Source organism: Pongo abelii, chromosome 18, assembly GCF_028885655.2.
Source record: "Pongo abelii isolate AG06213 chromosome 18, NHGRI_mPonAbe1-v2.0_pri, whole genome shotgun sequence".
Lineage (NCBI taxonomy): Eukaryota > Metazoa > Chordata > Mammalia > Primates > Hominidae > Pongo > Pongo abelii.
Window position 1 is genome coordinate 56,342,962 of NC_072003.2, and position 15,745 is coordinate 56,358,706.

The 15,745-nt window shown below is 51.8% G+C and overlaps 1 protein-coding gene across 6 annotated transcripts in view; it reads left to right on the plus strand.

Moving 5' to 3' along the window:
• The window catches only part of NLRC5 (NLR family CARD domain containing 5), a 95,326-nt gene extending 85,651 nt beyond the window's left edge, over window positions 1-9,675 (plus strand). For all 6 annotated transcript variants that reach the window (XM_054533942.2, XM_054533940.2, XM_054533941.2 and 3 more), the window contains 11 exons: window positions 755-838; window positions 2,958-3,041; window positions 3,435-3,518; window positions 3,857-3,940; window positions 4,080-4,157; window positions 5,181-5,264; window positions 5,352-5,423; window positions 5,699-5,782; window positions 7,254-7,337; window positions 7,682-7,765; window positions 8,572-9,675. In XM_054533942.2, coding sequence (XP_054389917.1) covers window positions 755-838; window positions 2,958-3,041; window positions 3,435-3,518; window positions 3,857-3,940; window positions 4,080-4,157; window positions 5,181-5,264; window positions 5,352-5,423; window positions 5,699-5,782; window positions 7,254-7,337; window positions 7,682-7,765; window positions 8,572-8,683 — 934 coding nt within the window. In that variant the 3' untranslated portion in view covers window positions 8,684-9,675. The remainder of the gene's footprint in view (window positions 1-754; window positions 839-2,957; window positions 3,042-3,434; window positions 3,519-3,856; window positions 3,941-4,079; window positions 4,158-5,180; window positions 5,265-5,351; window positions 5,424-5,698; window positions 5,783-7,253; window positions 7,338-7,681; window positions 7,766-8,571) is intronic.
• Window positions 9,676-15,745: the final 6,070 nt, after the last annotated feature.

The window sequence follows — 15,745 nt, forward strand, 5'->3', positions numbered from 1 at the left end:
GGCCTCACAAAGTGCTGGGATTACAAGCATGAGCCACCGCGCCCAGCCAGTTCTGTTTCTTAATGTGTGAACTTGTGCCAGTCCCTCTGCCTCTCTGTTCTTTGGCCTCCTCATCTTAACTTTGAGGATAAGAGCAATCTCCCCTGCTAGGGTGGTTGTGAGGATTAAATGAGATAATATGTGTTACATTCTTAGAGTCTGGTCAGAGTTCACACTCTATAAGTGCTAGCTATTGTTATTCTCCTCTCCTGCCTAGGCTGGGGGCCTCTAGAAGTACAATCGCCTGAGTCACATATGGTTGGGGCTCAGGAATAGGAGTTCTATAGCTTTGGGTCCTGTTCCTGAAGCAGCCACTTTGTGTATGACCTTAAGCAAGTTCTCTAACTCTCTGAACCTTGGTGTTCCTCACCTGTAAAATGGGGATGATAATAAACCCACCTTTCCAGATGGCCCCAAGCCCTGAGTTTGGCCCACAATTTATGATCAATATGTGACTGCCATTATTACTGATCATTAGTCTGGGTCCGTGTGGTTCAGAACATAGAACTGCTGCCTGCCTGACCTCAGTAATTCATGCAGAGAAACAGCATTTGGACCTCCCAGGACAGTTCATTTTGTAGAATTTTTACACTGTGTGGATATAAGTGGCTGTCTTGGAGGTCCCTAGGCTTGCTAAGCACAGAGGCCTCAGACCCCCAGACTGGACAGTGCCCCACCCCCAGATGCCAAGTTCACCTGGCCGCCTCTTCTCCAGCCTCAGTCACCTTCTGCTGAACAGCTCCACCTTGGCCTTCCTTACTCATGGACTAAGCCACATGACCCGCCTGCAGAGCCTCAGGTGAGTGACCGAGTGGCCCCATGGGAATGAGTGGGAAGAAACACTTTCCACTCAGTTGGGATCACATCCAGGGAAGCGCTGAGGGCACCTCCCAGGGGATCCTTTGCGGCTCCCTCCCAGGCCCATCCCTTCGCCCTCCCAGGTGAGTGCCCACTGCTCTTGCCTTCTAATGCCATCAGCTTCCTCCTGGTTACAAAAGTGGCCTAAAGGGCTTAGGCCCACGTCGTAGAACAACTCTTGAGGCACACACAGTTCACCCTGGGCTCTTATTAAAATGCTCATTCTGATTCCCCAGGTCTGGAATTCTGCCTAGATTGTGCTTTTTTTTTTTTTTTTTTTTTTTTTTTTTTTTGAGTTGGGGCCTCACTATGTGGCCCAGGCTGGGGTACAGTGGTGATGCACAGGTGCAATCATGTTGCACTGCAGCCTCAAACTCCTGGGCGAACGTGATCCTCCTGCCTCATCCTCCTAAGTAGCTGGGACTACAGGCCTAAGGCGTTGCACCCAAACTCAGCATTTCTTTTTTTGTTTGTTTGTTTTTGAGGCGGAGTTTCGCTCTTGTTGCCCAGGCTGGAGTGCAATGGCGCAATCTCAGCTCACTGCAACCTCCGCCTCCCGGGTTCAAGCGATTCTCCTGCTTCAGCCTCCCGAGTAGATGGGATTATAGGCATGTGCCACCACGCCCGGCTAATTTTTGTATTTTTAGTAGAGACAGGGTTTCTCCATGTTGGTCAGGCTGGTCTTGAACGTCCAGCCTCAGGTGATCTGCCCACCTCGGCCTCCCAAAGTGCTGGGATTACAGGCGTGAGCCACCGCGCCTGGCTTCAGACTCTGCACTTCTAACAAGCTTCCGGGTGGTATCAATTCTGGGGGCCACAGTCTGCACTTTGAGTAGTGTGGGTCTAGATTCAGATGGGGTGGCCTTCCTATACTCCCTTTGTGATTTCACTCCCTGCCGCTAGGATAAATAAACATGACACTTACTTTCAATGTGATTTTTCAAAACATGAAATCTTGTGACTAAAAACAAATCCAAGCAGTGACACAAAGCATTGCTTTGTTTATATTCAAGTACACCTCCTACCCCCCACCTTGGGCAGAGCAGAGTAGGTACGAAATGAGGTTAGAGAGTTCCAGGAGGTTATATCATATTGGACCATTTCACTCAAAATTAATTTACTGAAAGGTGATCCATTAAAATGTATTTATTTTTATTTTATTTTTATTTTTTGAGACAGAGTCTCACTCTGTCGCCCAGGCTGGAGTGCAGTGGCATGATCTCACTTCATTGCAACCTCCGCCTCCTGGGTTCAAGCGATTCTGGTGCCTCAGCCACCCAAGTAGCTGGGATTACAGGTGTGCACCACCACGCCCAGCTAATTTTTGTATATTTTTAGTAGAGATGGGGTTTCACCATGTTGGCCAGGCTGGTCTCGAACCCCTGACCTCAAGTGATCCACCTGCCTAGACTCCGAAAGTGCTGGGATTACAGGTGTGAACCACCGGCGCCCAGCCCCGTTAAAATTTAATTTGCAAAATAAAAGAAAGTAAAAGCAACATGCAAACAAATACTTCCCAAGGGGCTAAGACCATTTGCCTCAGCTGTTTGTTGGTTTTTCCTACCCAGGCAGAGCAAGGTCAGGGCTCAGTAAAGACAACACCCTGGGTTTAAGGAAAAACCTACCATTTGCATAGATGAGAACATGATATGCCCCTGAGAACTGATGTGCGTGAATCAGAGAATCCCACGTGAAATTGGCATTCAGCCGGGCCAGCCCAGAGATCCCTGACACAGAGGCTGAGGTGAAGCTTGAAAAAGAAATGTAGAGACTGTTCCTGGGCCAGGGGCTCTGGATTTGTTTCCACCCAGCCTGCAAGTCCCTAAGTCTCTGGCCAGTCACAGTTCACTGCTGGGTCTCAGTTTTCTCACCTGGACATTGGGGACAATAATTCCTACCTTGCTCACCACCCCCCACCTGCCATGACCCCCAGAAGTTTTGCTACTAGCATATGAATTCCTAGGTGTGTAAGGCTTTGCAGACTGTAGAATTCTTAACACAGCACCTGCAAAGGCCTTTAAGCTCCTGAAAGCCTCTTGGTCTATTCTCTGCTTTTCCAGACTGAACAGGAACAGTATCGGTGATGTTGGTTGCCGCCACCTTTCTGAGGCTCTCAGGGCTGCCACCAGCCTAGAGGAGCTGGAGTGAGTTGCCCATCCTGCCCCGAGACCCAGGACAATTTTGTCCGGGAAAGATGACAAGGGCAAGGGGCTACCTGAGCACACCCTTTGCTTCTTCGTCTCATCTCCTTCACCCACTTCTACATTGTGTAAACAACCTGGGGCCTAGAAGCTTGGGGGACCCAAAGACAGGATGTAAGAGTGGCAATTGCAGCAAGAGGGATTTAGGTCAGACAATGGGGAGAACATCCTAAACAGAAGCCAAGGGTTAGGAGCTGTCACTCAACATGGGGTGATGGGGCTCTCTGTGTAAGCCGAGGCCCTTCCTGGGACTTCAGCCTCCCCTTCTTTTTCTGGGAGTGGGGTGTGGACAAGATGAGATGGCAGAAGGCTGATGAAGCTGTTCTCTCCCCCAAGCTTGAGCCACAACCAGATTGGAGATGCCGGTGTCCAGCACTTAGCTACCATCCTGCCCGGGCTGCCAGAGCTCAGAAAGATAGAGTGAGTGGCCAGCCCCACAGAGGAGGGCCACAGGGGTCACACCATGGTCCTAGGAGATACTGGCCCCTAGCTCAGGCCAGCATGATAAAATCTACCCTGCACCAACCTCAGTGTCCAGGCAGTGGGGCGCAGTGACCTCCTGGCCCTCACTGTGGGACCTTAAGCCACCCCAGCCCCTGCTCTTCTCTGGGCCTTTCTGCCTCATTTTCTGGGTAGGTGTGTGGTGTGGGGGGATTGTCTCTTAGCGCCCTGAAGCAGGGGTGGCAGCCCCAGCAGATGTGCTGGGATATTGGGGAGAGGGGGCATCAGAGGACCTGATGGCTGCCCCCCTCCCACAGCCTCTCAGTGAACAGCATCAGCTCAGCCGGGGGAGTGCAGTTGGCGGAGTCTCTCGTTCTTTGCAGGCACCTGGAGGAGCTGATGTGAGTGTCTGCCCAGGTGGCCTCTGCCCTCTGTGCCCCCAGGCCCACCTGGCCTCCTCTCCCGCAGTGGGCACAGGGCAGGGCGGGGGTCCCGAGTGGGCCAGCCCAGTACTCAATGCTCATTCCTCTCCTCTTCCAGGCTTGGCTGCAATGCCCTGGGGGATCCCACAGCCCTGGGGCTGGCTCAGGAGCTGCCCCAGCACCTGAGGGTCCTACAGTGAGTGGCCCCATGCCCACACCATGCAGGGCTGGTGGGGAGGAGGGTCCCCAGGAGCAGTGGGGGGGGGGTCCAGGCCTCCATCAATTGAGCTGCCCTGCCCCAAGTCAAGCTATGGCATGTACCCACTCTCCTTCCTGTTCCTTCCCTGCCTCTGACGTCTGCAGCAAGAAAATCAGGAGGCCCAGCCTAGTCCTGGTTCTGCCACTGGCCCCTGCCTGACCTTGGCCAAACCCCTGCCCCTTCTCAGCCTCAGTTTCTTCACGTGCAAAAGAAATACAATGATCCCAGTTCAGTGTGCCCTGTGAGCGGGTCCCTGAGGGTGAATGAGAAATCCTGGCAGAGGGCTTCGCAGGAGCACAGTGCCAATCAACGTGGCCTCAGCACTTCACAATTGAAGTCCATGGCCTCATTGCAGCCTCAGGCAGCCCCCAGAGTGCTGGGACCTTTTTTTTTTTTTTTTAGATGGAGTCTCTCTCTGTCGCCCAGGCTGGAGTGCAGTGGTGCAACCTCGGCTCACTGCAACCTCCACCTCTCGGGTTCAAGCAATTCTTGTGCCTCAGCTTCCAGAGTAGCTGGGATTACAGGCATGTGCCACCATGCCCAGCTAATTTTTGTATTTTTAGTAGAGACGGGATTTCACCATATTGCCCAGGCTGGTCTTGAACTCCTGGCCTCAAGTGATCCACCCACCTCAGCCTCCAAAAGTGCTGGGATTACAGGCGTGAGCCACCATGTCCGGCTGGTGCTGGGACTTTTATGTGCTCCCTTTTCCAGGCAAGGGAATGAAGCCCAGGAGAGGTGTGGAGAATTTTCCTTACTCATACACGAAGGACCCGGGTGTTGAATTTGGGATCTCAGACCCCAAAGCCAGGGTCCTTGATACCCACCCAGGTCCTGTGTGGATGGGGAATTAGCCAGAGACTGTGTATGGGCTGGTGCTGCAGCCTGAGACAAGGCTGAGGGTGGGGCTCTGGAAACACCAGTCCCTCAGGCTCCTCTCACCCTCTCCTCTTTCCCCAGCCTACCGTTCAGCCATCTGGGCCCAGGTGGGGCCCTGAGCCTGGCCCAGGCCCTGGATGGATCCCCCCATTTGGAAGAGATCAGGTAAGTAGGGGCTGCCCAGCCCAGGCATGGGGACAGTCCTGGGCGGGTGTGGGGGTTCCTCTCACAGGTATCTCCCCTACACTGCAGCTTGGCGGAAAACAACCTGGCTGGAGGGGTCCTGCGTTTCTGTAAGGAGCTCCCGCTGCTCAGGCAGATAGAGTAAGTAGCCTCCCCTGCCTGCCTGGGGGACCAGTGGCAGGCTGAGGGCAGCCCTTCTCTGACTGAGCCTAACACCTGGGGAGGCCTTTGAAGTGATAGAAGCCCCGGGGATGGTGGGGGCCTGGCTCAAGAAAGGAAGTCTTTCCTAAAACTCCTAGCTTACCCCAGATCCTGGCGGCTCTGCTCCCTCCTGTGCTGACTGTGGGAGACAGGACCTGCTAGATCCCCTGACTCAAACACCCCCCATCCCATCCCACGCCCTTCTCCATCCCCAGCCTGGTTTCCTGTAAGATTGACAACCAGACTGCCAAGCTCCTCACCTCCAGCTTCACAAGATGCCCTGCCCTGGAAGTAATCTTGTGAGTGATTGGAAGAGCCCTGAGCTGGCTGGGAAAAGGAAAAGTGGGGAGGGGTCGGGGGAGTTGGCTCCAGCCTGCTGTGTGGCCTGGAGCTGCTCCCATCCTCTCTGGCCAGTCCTCCCATTTGTAAATGGGGACGATCATTCATACTCAGACATCCTCTCAAAGACATTTTAACACTCGAGCTGCAGGTAATGTTGGGTAGAACAGTTTACCTTCTCCTGCCTTTTTCCCCATTTGTAGAGTGGTGGGAGGGGAGGTGGGCCAGATGATCTTTAAAGGTTTTTGGTCCAACCTTCCTTTTGGGAGGCAACTGGATAGACCACCTTGCCTGCTTGATGAAACCTCCATTTATGAACCACTGTTGGTAGAAACAGTGGCTAAAGCCAGGAGAAAGCCACCCCCAGACCTGCTGGCTGGGCGTGCTTGGCTGTCTCTTAGCAATCAGAATCCCCCAGACCTTGGGGCCTTGCAGTGCTGCCTCATGAGTAAACTAGAATTCTAGGACTAGCCTGGGACCCTAACCATGGTATGGAGGACAAAGCTGTTTCCTAAAGAACAGGACACAAGTGATTACGAGATGATTTTAGTTTGCATCCTAAAGGTCTTAACCCTTCTCATTACACCAAAGCGAAAGTCTCAGATCAGTGGTAATTCACCTTTAACACCTAACACTGGATTCTCCCTTTTTAACCAGAAGGGTTAAAAACCCAACATCTTAGGAAGGACATATGTTCCAACTAGACGTTAATACCATTGTTTGTACTATATTTATTTTTGTAACTACCTTCTATATGGAGTCTGTAACACAAGTTTTCCACTGAAATAGTAGTAATAAATGTTTCCTTTCAAGATTTTTTTTTTTTTTTTTTTTTTGTGATGGAGTCTCCCTCTGTTGCCCAGGCTGGAGTGCAGTGGTGCAATCTCGGCTCACTGCAACCTCCACCTCCCGGGTTCAAGAGATTCTCCTGCCTCAGCCTCCTAAGTAGCTGGGATTACAAGTGCCCACCACCACACCCAGCTAATTTTTGTATTTTTAGTAGAGACAGGATTTCACCGTGTTGGTTAGGCTTGTCTCAAACACCTGACCTTGGCCCCCCAAAGTGCTGGGATTACAGGCGTGAGCAACCACGCCCAGCCAAGATTAATTTTTTAAAGTAAGAAAAAAGAGGGGGCCGATTTAAAGAAAAATATGATGCATCCTAAATACAGGAGGTACATGTATGTGGCAAAAATGGCAACATCTTGTGAACAATGTCGTGATCCAAACTTGACGGGGAGGGGAGCAGGGAGGAAGGTAACCTGCACCCTGACGTCTTCAGGGGAGGACACACAAGCACCCTATCAGGTGGCCTCTCTTGAAAACCCTTGCCCCCACGATCGGCCCCCCGCTCTCCCCACTCACTGCCTTGTCTCCACCCCTCGACCTCCTTGCTCTCCTGCCGCTGACTTTGGGACCCCTATCCTGCAGGCTGTCCTGGAATCTCCTCGGGGATGAGGCGGCTGCCGAGCTGGCCCAGGTGCTGCCGCAGATGGGCCGGCTGAAGAGAGTGGAGTATGAGGGACCAGGGGAGGAATGGGACGGGCTGAAGGGGGACCTACATCCCGGGAACACCAAGAGGCCACTGGGTCAGTCCCCTGCCTCCCAGAAAGCCCTTCCTTGAGTTGCACACTCTGGCCTGTTCCAAGCCCCTGCCAGGCTTAGTTCCCCCGGGATTCTAGCCTTCAGCTTCCTGCTGCACCTGCCACAAGTCCCCTGTTGTCTTTTGGGTTCTCTGAGAAGGTAGTGTAGGAGACTGTGTCCCCCGACCTTGGCCTGAGGAAGGGACCTAGGAAACTCTCACACTCATTCTCATGGCCGTGTTTCTCTTTCCCCTCCCCTCACCATCCACTGAGAAGCCTGGAGAAGAATCAGATCACCGCTTTGGGGGCCTGTCTCCTGGCTGAAGGACTGGCGCAGGGGTCTAGCATCCAAGTCATCCGGTAACAGAGGCCTGCAGGGGTGGGGATGGTGGGTGGGAGGCTACACCAACCCCCAGATCTAATGGGACTCCCTGGAGGAGGCGGCAGGGCCTGGGTTGGGGATTATCAAAGGAGACTCGGACCACTCCACCAAGAATTTGGCAACAAGCAGACTTGGATCAAACCCCAGCTCTGCCACTTGCCAATTGTGTAACTTTGTAGCCATAACTCAACCTCCCTGAACCCCAATTTTCTCATCTGTGAAATGGGGATACTGATAGTATCTACCTCAGAGAGCTGTAAGGACTAAATGAGCATATAAAGCACTGAACCCAATGCCTGGCACATAGTAAGCACTTAAAATGGCAGCTATAATCAGAGCCATCACATACAGTTGTATAGGTTGTGCACTGCACAAGGGCATTACACCTAAGGGGCACCATTCACATTGTCAACCTGCTAGATTTCTAGCAGATGAGAGTAAAGTACCTTGTTCTACCAAAATCATATATTATGACAATTTCAGACAGATGGCAGTAAAACATGTTGAAGAAAGAGGGTCTTTTCCTTATTTGCACTAATGTGTCATATGAGCGTGGCCTTAGCTGGCATCACTATCTCCCAGGGAGGAAGGTTGAGTTGGAAGACTCAGGAGGCAGGTGTGGGGGACACCCTCTCCCTAGGTCAGCTATGCTGGTCTAACACCTGCCTCTGCCAGGTAACTCTAGGCACAGCTCTACCTTTTTGGGCCTCAGCCTCCCAATCTGCAGATACGACAGACAGCAGAGATGGGAGGATGAATGAGTGCCTATATCTGTGCCCCACAGCCTCTGGAATAACCCCATTCCCTGCGACATGGCCCAGCGCCTGAAGAGCCAGGAGCCGAGGCTGGACTTTGCCTTCTTTGACAACCAGCCCCAGGCCCCTTGGGGTACTTGATGGCCCCCTCAAGACCTTTGGAATCCAGCCAAGTGATGCACCCAAATGATCCACCTTTCACCCACTGGGATAAATGACTCAGGAAAGAAGAGCCTCGGCAGGGCGCTCTGCACTCCACCCAGGAGAAAGGATATGTGTGTCCTGCTGCAGTCCTCAGGGAGAACTTTTTTGGGAACCAGGAGCTGGGTCTGGACAAAGGAGTACCCTGCATTACGTGGGATATGTGTGATCAATTGGGGACATGCGACACACAATGAGGGTGTCATGACAATGCATGACACATACGGTTTTATGTGGCAGTGTGACCCCTTGACATGTGGCATTGCATGAAAGTCAATGTGGTGCGTGTTCTATGGCATGGGTCCTGGCATCCCAAGTGGCAGGATACACGATTGTTGGTCTATATAGGACATGTGACAAATATCCATGTCACAGGACTCATGGCTGGCCAGATGACCTCAGGCTGGCCCAAGATCTAATTTATTAATTTTTAAAGCAAATACATATTTATAGATTGCATGTATGGAGCAGCTAAGTCAGGAAAAGTCTTCCGCCCGAGCTGGGAGGGGAGAGTGTCCATGCACTGACCAGTCCAGGGGCTCAAGGGCCAGGGCTCTGGGACAAGCCGGGGACTCAGCCATGAAGTCCCCTCCTGCCTCAATCCTCAGCCTACCCATCTATAAACTTGATGACCCCTCCCTTACTTACATACTAGCTTCCAAGGACAGGTGGTGGTAGGGCCAGCCTGGCGGGAGTGGAGAAGCCCAGTCTGTCCCGTGTAAGGGACAAAGCCAGGTCTAACGGTACTGGGTAGGGGGCACTGCCAAGACAATAAGCTAGGCTACTGGGTCCAGCTACTACTTTGATGGGATTCAGGTGGGTCTCCATGCACTTCACATGTTACCCAGTGTTCTTGTTACTTCCAAGGAGAACCAAGAATGGCTCTGTCACACTCGAAGCCAAGTTTGATCAATAAACACGATGGTATTCCACCTCTAGCCTGAATCCAATGTTTCCTGTTACCCCACTGAAGTCAGAAGTGGTTCACCCCCTGCCGTAAGGACTGGACAGCAGCGCAAACAACAGAGAGGTGTGCTGAGTGGAGCACCGGCCTGGGAGTCAGAAGACATGGGTTCCCAGCTCAGGCCTTGTCTCTAGTCACGTGGCCATGGGCAAGTTACCTCCTCTCTCCAGACCTCGCCTGCAACATGAGGGTGTTGTAGAAGCTCAGCATGTTAGAAACATTTTTTGTTTGACTTGCATAACATTGAAACTACTTTCTGAATTCATTGTCAGTATTCAAAATCGGGAATTTTACATAAAAATTCAGATTCTGCTTGCTTTTAAGTGCTAATCCAGCACTCCCACTAAAGAGTCACATGACTGTGCCTTTTAGATGTGCACACATGCCTCAGCTTGCTGCAGTCCCCACCACTCCCCATTGTCTTGACACCCCACCTGACCCCACTTTTTGCTGCTCTTTGACCCTGGCCTAGAGAGTTTGCATGGGTATGTTGTACCAGAGGAACATGGCTTTGGAAGTCAGACAGGCACGGAATAGAATGTGACTTAACCCTTTGCTACCTGTCTTTGAGGTATGTGGGTTAGCAGCCACCCCCCAACACACACACACACATTAAGACTGTTGGAGAGGTCAGGACAGCAAGACGAGTAAAGTTACCGGCAAAAAAAAAAAAAAAAGGAGTTATCCTAGTTCTCCTCTCTTTTTATAGCCGAATATCATATGACGTGAAGAGATGCCCAAAATGACAGATCAGCATCCTCTCTCCCTCGTGTAGTTAAAACAAGTTGATCTTAGGGGGAGCCTCCCACCCCATTGTGAAAAACCAGGTCGGGAGGGTGCAGTTACAGCTGACCACCACTGGAGGGCAGGCTAGCCCACTGGCGAGTTATGAGATAACCCCTTCACTGTGGGACCCAGAAGGAAGTTAGGAGGCGATGCTAGGGCCTGTTCCCACCTGGCCTAGTAGCTTGGGATGTCCCAGCCTACCAGTGGCTCACCTGGATGGCTTGGCCTTGACCTTTGCAGCCCTCCAGGTTGTTCCCGACCCCCTGCCAAGCATGAGGAGAAAGTCCTCCAGCCAAGTGCCGAGCACCCATACTTCACACAGGGCCACCCTTACCGGGCCAGGGTCAGGGCACACCTAGCACCAAATGGGCCTGTCAGCCTGGTCATGGGGGAAAAAGTAGGCAGAAAGAGGATCCAAGAAGTTTACCCGGCAACCCTGGGCCCGAAATTCTGTCTCCCTTTCCTGGGACATGATGCCAAGTTGACCTTGGCCTTCAGTGTGCCCAAGATCACCTTCACACTAGAGGGGTTGCATTGCCTCCTCTCCTTGCCCAAGAATGAAGGATGAGTCCCTCAAAGCCTGGAAATGGCTTGGCAGGGGAGCCAAGGCTGAGGAAGGAGCAGAGGGTACCAACCAGAGGCACCTGGCCATGGGGGACAGGGGGCCCCGGAGCTCAAGGACACTATTTTCATTTGCCGCTTAGCCATTTTACTTCTCTCTTCTCCTTTTTCCCCCTTCATATCTGCCCAAATTCTACACTCCAAGAAACTTTCAGCAGCTTCCCTGAAATAAACCATAGTATTGCGGCATTGCAGAGCTGGCTGGGCCTACATCAAGCTGGTGTGAAATCGCCTTGTTCATTTTATTAAGAAACTTCCTCTCTTGCCACCTGCCTGCTTGGAGGCCTTAACTGTTTTTTGGTTTTTCTTTTTCTTTTTCTTGAGACGGAGTCTTGCTCTGTCACCCAGGCTGGAGTGCAGTGCTGTAATTTGGGCTCACTGCAACCTCCACCTCCCGGGTTCAAGCAATTCTCCTGCGTCAGCCTCCCGAGTAGCTGGGATTACAGATGTTCGCCACCACACCTGGCTAATTTTTGTATTTTTAGTACAGACGGAGTTTCACTATGTTGGCCAGGCTGGTCTCAAACTCCTGACCTCAAGTGATCCACCTGCCTTTGCCTCCCAAAGTGCTGGGATTACAGGCATAAGCCACCATGCCCGGCCTGTTTTTCTATCCAACACGGATGGAGTACAGCCTCCCTGCCCCCTTCCTCCCCAAAGTAGGCTCAGTTTAAATATATACATGAAAACAAATAAAATTCAAAGAAAAGCAAGGTTATGGGGTGGCAAGCAGTATGATCCAATGGAAGCTCCCCGTCTCTGCATGTGAGCCCTCGCACTGAGAATGCGATCAGGCTGGTAAGTACCCGCGTCTATCTGCAAGACTGGGAGAATCTCCTTTTGCTACTTTGTCCCTTGGCCTTCATCTTATAATTGTACAAATTGAATGTTCATCTTTCTTTTTTAGTTTTATTTATTATTATTATTATTTTATTTTTCCATAAGTTATTGGGATATAGGTGGTGTTTGTTTACATGAGTAAGTTCTTTAGTGGTGATTCGCGAGATTTGGTGCACCCAGCGCCCGAGCAGTATACACTGCATCATATTTGTAATCTTTTATCCCTCGCCCCTCTCCCACTCTTCCCCCCCACTCAAGTCCCCAAAGTCCATTGTGTCTGAATGTCCATCTTTCTGATGGAAGTCACAGACTCCCCTTTCACCTCCTTCACATGCCTCAGGTGCTGTTAAATTGCCTCCTCTATCCTTCCCCTAAACACACACCTGTCCAGCCAGTGGTTCCCAAGCTGTAAAACTGCAGTTACAGAAATTGTAAGGGTGTCAGGATCTTGTCACCATGCAGATTCTGGTTCAGCAAGTCTGGGGCAGGATATCCAGACTTCTCCAGCTCTTCCAGACAGCTCCAGACACCTGGGATTCTGCATTTCTAAGAAGCCCCCAAGTGATGGCCCTGTTTCTGGGCCATACTTAGCTTAGCAAGACTGTAGATGAGTGGATCGCAACTCTGACTGCACATTAGAATCACCTGGGAAGCTTTTAAAAATCACTGTTTTTAAAAGGAGCATTTGGGCTGAGTGCAGTGGCTCACGTTTATAATCCCAGCACTTTGGGAGGCTGAGGCAGGAGGATCACTTGAGCTCAGGAGTTTGAGACCAGCCTGGGCAAAATGGCGAAACCTTGTCTCTACAAAAAAACACAAAAATTAGCTGGGCGTGGTAGCGTGCACCTGTAGTCCCAGCTACTCGGGGTGGGGGGTGGAGGGGATGCTGAAGTAGGAGGATCACTTGAGTCCAGAAGGTGGAGGCTGCAGTGAGCCAAGATCATGCCACTGCACTCCAGCCAGGAGGACAGAGCAAGACCCTGTCTTGGGGGGTGGGAAAAAGAGTATTTAGAAAGCTCCCTGAGTGATTCTAGTGTGCAGCCGCAGTGGAGACCCACTGGTCTGGAGTATGCCGTCTCTTGGAGAGGCTGGGCAAGCCTTTGCACCTGCACCTGCACCCCTTATTTTGTCCTGAGGATCCCATGACCCTCCTCAGAGAGGGACACTAACTCCAGAGACTTTTCCTAACTTTCCCAAAGGTACAAAGCTGGTAACTGGTGGCACCAGGAATCAAACCCAGGTCACTCCTGTGACACCCACAGTTTTCCCATCTGTATAGTGAGGGGATGAGCAAAAGGAGGTTAGGCACGAGGACCTATGTTCTTCAGCTGCAAAGATGATCTTATGGCTCATTTCTGCACTCCCTTGGGGAGAGTTCTGGATCCTCAGCCACCTGCCCTGCCTGGTTATTTCTGTAGAGCATCGCCATCTGTGATGTACTCTAGGCCCCACAATCACAGCAACAATCTCCTCTATTTTACAGAAGAGGAAACCGAGACACAGAGAGAGAACATGACTTGCCTAAGGTCACACAGTGAGTATTTAGTGGGGCTCAGACTCCAAGTCTGGAACAAAAGGAAAGGGTGACCTTGGGGTGGTCCTGGACTGGAGATTTAACTGGCCTGCGGGTCTGTGTGTTCCCTGGAGAGAGAGGGGCCCTCAGGAACGCAGGAGGGCTGTGCACCCTTCTTGGGCTCTGCTTCTGCCCCCAACCCTACCCTTCATGGCCAAAGCTAGGTCTGAGGAGCTGTGATGCACTCTAGGCACATCCAGAGCTTCCAGGAAAGACCATTCAGTGGCTGGTTTGGTAAAGATCATCTCATCCCGGGGCAAGGCTCAGGATGTTCCAGGGACTGCTGATCTTTGTCCTGTCTCCCAATCACCCCAGTGAAGAACCCTCCCCTTGGCCCTTGGAAGCCACACCTGGCAGCTCATCCCACACACACCCCAACCTAGCTGCCCAGAAAGAGACCTTTGCCCTGGGAAGGAGAGAACAGTAGAGGAGCTTTCCCCAGGGAAGAAAGGCCAACTGGGGTCCCCTTGGTTAGGAGCCTGGGGCCAGAGGCATCAGTGGTCCTCACAGGACCCTTAGTCCTCCACCTCCCACCCTCCAACACACACCCACACATACTTCAGCACAGGGTCAGAGCTGAGGGAGGTGTCTGAGGCTGTCTGGAAGAGCTAGAGAAGTCTGGGTATCTTGATCCTAGAAAGGGACCATCCCTGCATCAGAGTGACCACAACCCTGGAACTTAAAAAATAGCAATTATATGGCCGGGTGCGGTGGCTCATGCCTGTAATCCTAGCACTTTGGGAGGCCGAGGCGGGTGGATCGTGAGGTCAGGAGATCGAGACCATCCTGGCCAACATGGTGAAACCTTGTCTCTACTAAAAACACAAAAAATTAGCGGGGCGTGGTGGCAGGTGCCTGTAGTCCCAGCTACTCGGGAGGCTGAGGCAGGAGAATGGCGTGAACCCGGGAGGCAGAGCTTGCAGTGAGCTAAGATCGCGCCACTGCTCTCCAGCCTGGGCGACAGAGCGAGACTCTGTCTCAAAAAAAAAAAAAAAAAAAAAAATAGCAATTATACACTAGCCCTGCTGTCTACACTTGCCTGGCACTTTACAGTCTCACTGAATTCTGTCTCATTGGATTCTCACAACCATCCCATAAAGCAAATACTAAGTCTATCTTATTTTGCAGAGAAGGAGAGCGAGGGCCAAAGGATTGAGTAATTTCACCCAGGCAGCTGCTCAGCTGCTGGGATTCAAACTCATGGCCATGACTCCATGCCTGAGGTTTGACACTGGAGTCAGCCACACCTGCCTCTAACCAGGAGATCCTTGAGGGGATCCCTCAAGATCCTGATATGTTTCCATATCAACCCCCTGTGGCACATGGTATTTTCTAAAGACAGCCATCACAGTATCTTCCATCCCACATGCTCTTCCTACTATGTGACAGTGACACCCCTCTGTGACTACAACAGAAGTGACATTATGTGACTCCCAAGGCAAGGGCCTGAAACAGATGATAACGCTTCCACTGGCCTCTCTTGAAATGCTCACTCATGGAACCCTGTGCCATGCCACTAGGAAGCCCAGGCTACAAGGAATGGTCTCAGGTAGGTGTTCCAGCTGACAATTCCAGCTGAGGTTCCAGCTGACAGCCAGCGTCCAGTGCCAGCCATATGTTCAAGAAAGCCTTCTAGACAATTTCAGCCACCACCATGAGCTGACTGCAACTGTATGGGAAACGCTGTGCAAGACCTGCCCTCGATGAGCCCTGAGGACCCCGGAAGTGTGAGGGATAAGTTTTGGGGTGATCTGCAATGCAACATAAATAACTGGAACACCCTCCCTCCCCCAGTCCTCACACACCCCTGGCCCAGCCAGATCCCTGAACAGCTGGCGCTCCTTCAATGTGTCTTTCATTCACAAGCACACTGACATGCACGGGCAAACCTGGGTATTCTGATCCGTTTGTCCAAACAGCCTGGACTGTGAAAATAAACACCCAGATGGCAGGTGTTGACACACATACCCTGACATGGGTCTATTTCGGGGCCTTCAGGCCTCCCACTATGCACCGAGAGGTCTCCACCTGGGCAGGGAAAGACTTCATTTAACATTTTGCAGTCTTGTATTGGGTGTGGAATGAGGATAAAGCATGTAGAATCAACCTGTGATGGATCCTTGGCCTTAATCAACTGCCTCAGGGCTCTCCTGATCCCTGGCCTTTTTTTTAAAGATAGCTTTATTGGGACATAATCCATATACCTTGACATTTGTCC